Source organism: Etheostoma cragini, chromosome 11 (assembly GCF_013103735.1).
Source record: "Etheostoma cragini isolate CJK2018 chromosome 11, CSU_Ecrag_1.0, whole genome shotgun sequence".
NCBI classification, from domain to species: Eukaryota; Metazoa; Chordata; class Actinopteri; order Perciformes; family Percidae; genus Etheostoma; species Etheostoma cragini.
In genome coordinates, this window is record NC_048417.1 from 1,718,431 (window position 1) to 1,724,827 (window position 6,397).

General features: G+C 40.5%; 1 protein-coding gene across 3 annotated transcripts in view; it reads left to right on the forward strand.

Moving 5' to 3' along the window:
* The first annotated feature begins 3,318 nt into the window (after positions 1–3,318).
* stk17b (serine/threonine kinase 17b (apoptosis-inducing)) overlaps positions 3,319–6,397 on the forward strand; it is a 30,976-nt gene continuing 27,897 nt past the window's right edge. Inside the window, exons 1-2 of one of the 3 annotated variants that reach the window (XM_034884943.1) lie at positions 3,319–3,814; positions 3,923–4,084. In XM_034884943.1, the coding sequence (XP_034740834.1) occupies positions 3,963–4,084 (122 nt within the window). In that variant the 5' untranslated portion in view covers positions 3,319–3,814; positions 3,923–3,962. Of the gene's footprint in view, positions 4,085–6,397 lie in introns of all 3 variants that reach the window. The other 2 variants (XM_034884944.1, XM_034884942.1) reach the window with 2 other exon arrangements.

Sequence of the window (6,397 nt, forward strand, 5' to 3'; positions counted from 1 at the left end):
TTCAGGTATCCAGTATCTCACACACACACACACACACACACACACACACACACACACACACACACACACACACACACATATAATGTTATAACTTTAGACTTGATGCTGTGGCTGCACTGTCTTACAGGTGTAACAGATTTCCTCACTCCACTAATCCAGCTAGATTTACAGACCCACTCCAGTCAGATGGAGGTGCAGGCCTCCTGCCCTCCACACACTAATCACGGGCGTATAGATGCACTTTCTCACACAGACAGGTGACGTCGGCCTATAGGTACGACCCCCCAAGGTCCTTCTCACTGATGCACTCCTCTTTCCGTCCTATGAAAAGTGATGAATGTACCAAATAAGTGACTGAATGTACGGACCTCAAGCAACTCTGTTCAGGGCCCTGAAGATGATTCCAGGGAATCCCAGAGTGGAGAGGTGGAGGTGGAGGTGGAGGTGGAGGTGGAGGTGGAGGTGGAGGAAATCAAATGTGACACAGTTGCTTGAGGAATGAAGACGCTTCTCTCGATGTTGGCACCGGATTAGGCCTTTGTGAGCTGAAAGACACTGGCCTGGTGTCCCCCAGGGACCTGGTCAGGGAGCAGGGTTGGGATCTCTTTAGTGCCTCTTGGGTTCTCCTGACCATAAAGGGAAATTTCACAAGGGAAGTGATTTTATTTCCTTGTAAAAAAAATACAAGATAGTGAAACTAAGGGCGGTTTAAATTCCCCATCTGGCACTTGCAAAGCAAAGAGCCAGAGTCTTCCTCCTTTCTGAAGGACCTGACCAGGTGTGATGAAGATGATGATGTCAGGAACAAGCAGCAGCCTTTAGCGCTGCACGGATATTATACTTCACAACGTGTGGCATACAAGTCCATGCCAGGCAATGGTTCTGTCTACAAAGCATGTGATAACACATTTCTCTAAGTCTTAAGTGCACGACCCAAACCCCGAGGACCCTTTCGCTCAGTCTCTCACACACTTTCTTACATGCACACGAAAACAACACACTCACACACGTTTTCTATGGGGTGCATGCACGATTACACCTACTGTACAGAGTCCTGTCGGAGCTAGACCACGGGGGCTGGAGTAGTGCTAGATAGCCCCACGTGTGACGCGAGATGTGGAGGCAGACTTTCCTATCCCAGCCCCCCACCCCTCTCTCCCAGTCCAATACTGCATGCGGGATCCTCCCAGTCCGCTCTGTGAGCTGTGCTGGAGCAGAAACCCCCTAGATGGTGTTGTGTTATAGCTCGATATTGCATGCTGAAATAGTGCAACACGCTGTCCTTACTAGCTTTTTTTGCATGAGGATATCGCTATCCATTCAGAAAAAGGTGTGAGGGAGACGACTAGGTTGGGGCGCTCACTTGAGGCATGCGGCCTTATGCTTACCTGGCACTGTCATACCTGGAGTGTTAAGCTCATGGGAACAAGGTGTGGGAAATAGGTGCTTTGGTCACTTAGTTTGACCTCTGGGAACGGACAGCGTGTGAATGCAGCGGTTTGATTTCTCTATGACAGTGTAATGGCGAGTATCTCGGCAGCATGTTTCAAAAGATGTTACTTTCACACGTGCGTGTCCGCCTATCTTAGTAATAGGTCGATGGGTGTGGGGCATTGCTCGTGGATCAATAGGGCTGTTTTGATTTTGTGAAACGTGAGAGCACATGTACTGTCCGTGTACCATGCGTGTGGTCCTGTATGTTCCTTTGTATAAAAATGTATATGTACGTCTGTCCTGTTGTGTGTATAAATATATTTTTTGCACCGAATGTACCAAAGGTTTGGGGCTTGCAAAGTCAACCATTAGGCCTGCTCTCTATTTTATGTCTAACAAACACCCGACATCCCACTTCTGACTCCTGCCAAACCCTTACAGAGCTTCACCTCACGTTGGCTTCAGGTGCAGATGCGGTGTGCGCAGCAACGCTTCGTTTTAGGATACACAGTTTCCCATAACGAGGCTTTTCTGCTGCAGAAGATTGGTAAGGTTGAGTACTTGCTTCACATCCAAATGAAGACATTTCCCGGTTTTCAGATTCCCACTCTATGCAAAGCTCCTGTACGTGTGTCTCCATTTCACCCCGATGATTGTAATAAAAGAGAACAAATGGCAAATTTTGATCGATGACACATGACCCTTATTTATCTCTTAGTTGTGCACCAATTGATTGAGTAAAATAACAATGTTTTATCTATATAGTGCAAACTTGATCAAACTCTAAACCCAATGTTGTCCGGACAGATGTGTCTGTAAAAGGAATAGAAAAATGAAATAAGGGCAATTAAATAAATCTTAAATCTTAAAGACAATATGAAGAAAAATATGTCCAATAAATCTATCCCTGTGCATTTATGATTGCATGGCGCTATAAAAGTTGCCGTATTTAGACCCCTGCAGGTGATTCTCCAGATGTTATTGTATTTACATCTGCACATTAGACAAATGTATGTGGAAGCTCATGTTAGAAATGACAAAAATAAAATGTAATGGTAAGCTAATATCAAAACATACTAAGTAAGTTTGACTTTCTACATAAAATATGAGAAAAAATGAGCTTGTAAGTCAAATATTCAGCTAATCTCATAAATTAGACTTTTTATCTCACACATTTTGGTGGAGTATAGCTCATATTTTGGGCATGCTATCTCAAAATTAGGACTTGTTTTTGTTTTTGACTCATTTACACAGTAGCCTGTGTTTAAATTATGAGAAATTAACACTTTGTCAAAAGTAAAATATAAGGATTGTGTGAGATAAAAAGAAAAACTTTGAATAATAAGTAAAACTTTTGATTTAGTTCGTCATATTTATTACTTAGAGGGTCAACGTTTCTACGTACAGTATCTCAATTTTTTAATTTATTTGTTATTATACAATATTTCAGAACAGAATAATCACTATTACAGTGCAATATAACCAAAAGTGAAGAAGATAAATCAATTTAAAAAGGAAAAAGAAATACAATGAAAGTAGTAATTGTTTAATTTCAATCTGGGGTCGGATTAAATGAAATCTGGGGTCGGATTAAATGACATAATATCGCACAATAATAATAATTAAATCGGTATTTACAACGTTTCAAATCGGCTTTTTTGAAGATGGTGAAGTCATGGCCCGCCCTACTCTGCTTCTGATTGGCTTGGATTGGTTGTATTAGCGTTAAAGCGTGAGTTTGGTTGGTCAGGGTTAGAGTATGAAAACCAGTGTCAGCCAATCAGAGGCAGAGTAGGGCGGGACTTGCCTTCGTCATCCTAGGAAAAGAAAAATCAAAGCTCCTGTGACCTAATTTCTTTATTGCTTTTTTTCAAACACAACAACAATGCGCATGCGCCAAGCCGTGACGTGTCGATAAAGTGTCAAACAGAAGGATGTAAAAATGATCGAAAACACTCAGGAAAAACGTAATAAGATACTTAGTCGTCGCGCACCGCGGCAGTTTGGATAACGTAACCGTTGGAATCAGCCGTTACGGTTAACGTTACGGACTAACCCCCCCCCCTCTTCGGTGGAGCGGAGGAAATACGTTTAACTCACTTTTGGACCCGCGAGATTGACGTCGAGCTAACTTAGCTAGTTAGCGACAGTTGAGCTAACCGGAGTCGGTGACGTAGCCAAACTCAACGGTAGCATGGTAACGTTACCGGGCTCATTTAACACACGACCATGTAGTGAACGTGAACCTGTCGGTGTACAACGTTAGAAGCCACATCGGTTAGTTTGGGGAGTTAGTTAGCGCGGTGACGTTAACGGACCCAGCCGGTAGCGCGGTGACGTTAACGGACCCAGCCGGTAGCGGTTAACGGACCCAGCCGGTAGCGGTTAACGGACCCAGCCGGTAGCTGTTAACGGACCCAGCCGGTAGCGGTTAACGGACCCAGCCGGTAGCTGTTAACGGACCCAGCCGGTAGCTGTTAACGGACCCAGCCGGTAGCTGTTAACGGGACCGACCCACGGAGACAAAGATGTCCCGGAGGCGGCTGGACAGTCGCAGCGGGCTCGCAGCCGGTCTGCTCGGCGAAACCCAGACCCCCATCAGCACGGAGCCGATGGAAAGTGTGTATGAAATCACCGGAGAGCTGGGGAGGTGAGTCCGACGTTAGCGTCCCGGTGTCCGGACACCGTGAGTCGGTGCTACCGGCCACATCCGGACACTTTCAGCCTGACGCACTTTCCTTATAAATGAGCTTTATTGACCATAAATTCCCCAAATTAACTGTAAAACTAAAGTTAACAAGTTAGTGTTACGTGGTGTTAAACGTCAAAAAGAGTAACAGACGTTGAAAAGAAGTGTTGAAAATGGGACAAAAACGTAAGAAAAAGTTAAAAACTTTGGAAAAAGGGTTAGAAAATGTTTAAAGATTTACTAAAACATCATCAAAATAAAGTCTAAAAAGCAAGAAAAAAAAAAAAACTTTTGAAAAAGCGACAGAAAATGTTAAAAAAATTAACTAAAACATCATTTTAAAAAAACTACAAAAAAGTGACAAATAACATCAAAAACTTTAGAAAAACCCCAAAAGAAAATGTTAAAAAAATACTAAAACATAATTAAGAAAAACAGCAAAAGTCGGAAAAAACAAAAAAAAATTTAAACTCTAAAAAAGTGACAAAAAACATCAAAAACATTGAAAAAAGCAACAAAGAAAATGTTTAAACATTTAATAAAACATAAAAAAAAATTAACTGTACAATTTTGCATTTGCATTGGATCTGGATCGTTAAAGGAAGTCCAGCTGGTATAGACGTTAACGGGACAGTTACCCTTGTGTTATTTTGGGGAATTACAAAGAACATTGATATAGGACAACATGAGGACAACATGAGGACAACATGAGGACAACATGAGGACAACATGAGGACAACATGAGCATGTGCATTACAACATTATGACAATCTCATAACCACAGTGTATAAAGAGCACAGTTTACAATTATATAACAAAGATCGTAACAGCAAGGACCGCCTGAGAAATTTACATTTTTATTCAAGTCAGTGGTAGTTTATGAACTATTCTAGTTTTGATAATTATTAATCAACATTTGCATTATGCATTATGGTTTTTAAAGTCAGTGCTTTTCCCCATAATGGGTATTTTTTATTTGTTTACCAATGATTCACCTAAATACTTTGTTAGTACGGTACTGAAAATGCAGAAAATCCACGTTTTTGACTGACTGACTGACTGACTGAGATGTGAAAACATGTCCGTTTTTAGAAATGTCTCGTAAGACATCGTCTCTAGAAGTCTCTAAAATTACTCGACTTTTGTTTTTGTTACAGAAGGAAAAATAAAATACTCACGACTGTTGACTAGAAATAGATTTCTAGATTTGGAATAAATGAAAAATGTATTGCAAAAAGAAATCTAATCAGCACCCGTGTCTCCAGAAAGAATCAAACCGGGACAAAAGCTCATGGTCCCAGACCTGGTTTCTGTTTTAACCCCCGTTGTGTCCTCGGGTCAAATATGACCGGTTTACAAAAACTTTCTCTATCAGAAAAGAATGTGGAAAAAAGTGACAAATGTTGAAAAAAAACTACAAAAAAGCAACAAAAACATGTTTTTAAACGCTGAAAAAGTGACCAAATTTTTTTTTTTTAATTTACTAAAACATAATTAAAAAACGTGACAAAAAACCTTAAAAATATTGGAAAAAGCAACAAAGAAAATGTTTCAAAAATTACTAAAATGTAATTTAAAAAAAACTACAAAAAAGCAAAAAAAAAATCAACAAAAACACTTTTTTAAACGCTGGAAAGTGACCCAAAAACATCAAACATTGGAAAAAGCAACAAATAAATTGTTAAAAAAATTACTAAAAAATACTAAAAAATAACTTCAAAAGTGACAAAAAACATCAAAAACGTTGGAAAAATCAACAAAGAAAATGTCAAAGAATTTACTGAAACATAATTAAAAAAAACGGAAATAAAGTGACAAAAAATAGGAACAAAATGGACAAAAAAAGTTGAGAAAAGTGGAGAAAAAGAACAACAAACTGTTGAAATTTCATCCCCGAAAAAACACAGTTACAGGTCGACGGGAAGACGACACGAGGGTTAAAGACACTGAGACTAAAATAAGTAATACTGTTATATTCTTTAAACATGAGAATAAACACGCCACATATCACAAATGGACCACAGAAACGTTGTATTTATAATAATATATTCAAGTCTGCATGTTCAGTATTTTCATGCACAGGTTGAGTAATTTAAGCTTTGACTGCATTTGGACTTCGGAGCGTGCGATTTAACGACAGCAGCACCCCCCTCGCGGCGCCAGGGACGACCCGACTGGCGGTGCTACAGTAGACCTGGTTGTCATGTTGTTGTCATGTGTTTGGCACTGTGTGGGAGCCATGGCAACAGCTGAGGGAGGGGGGGGGGGGGGGGG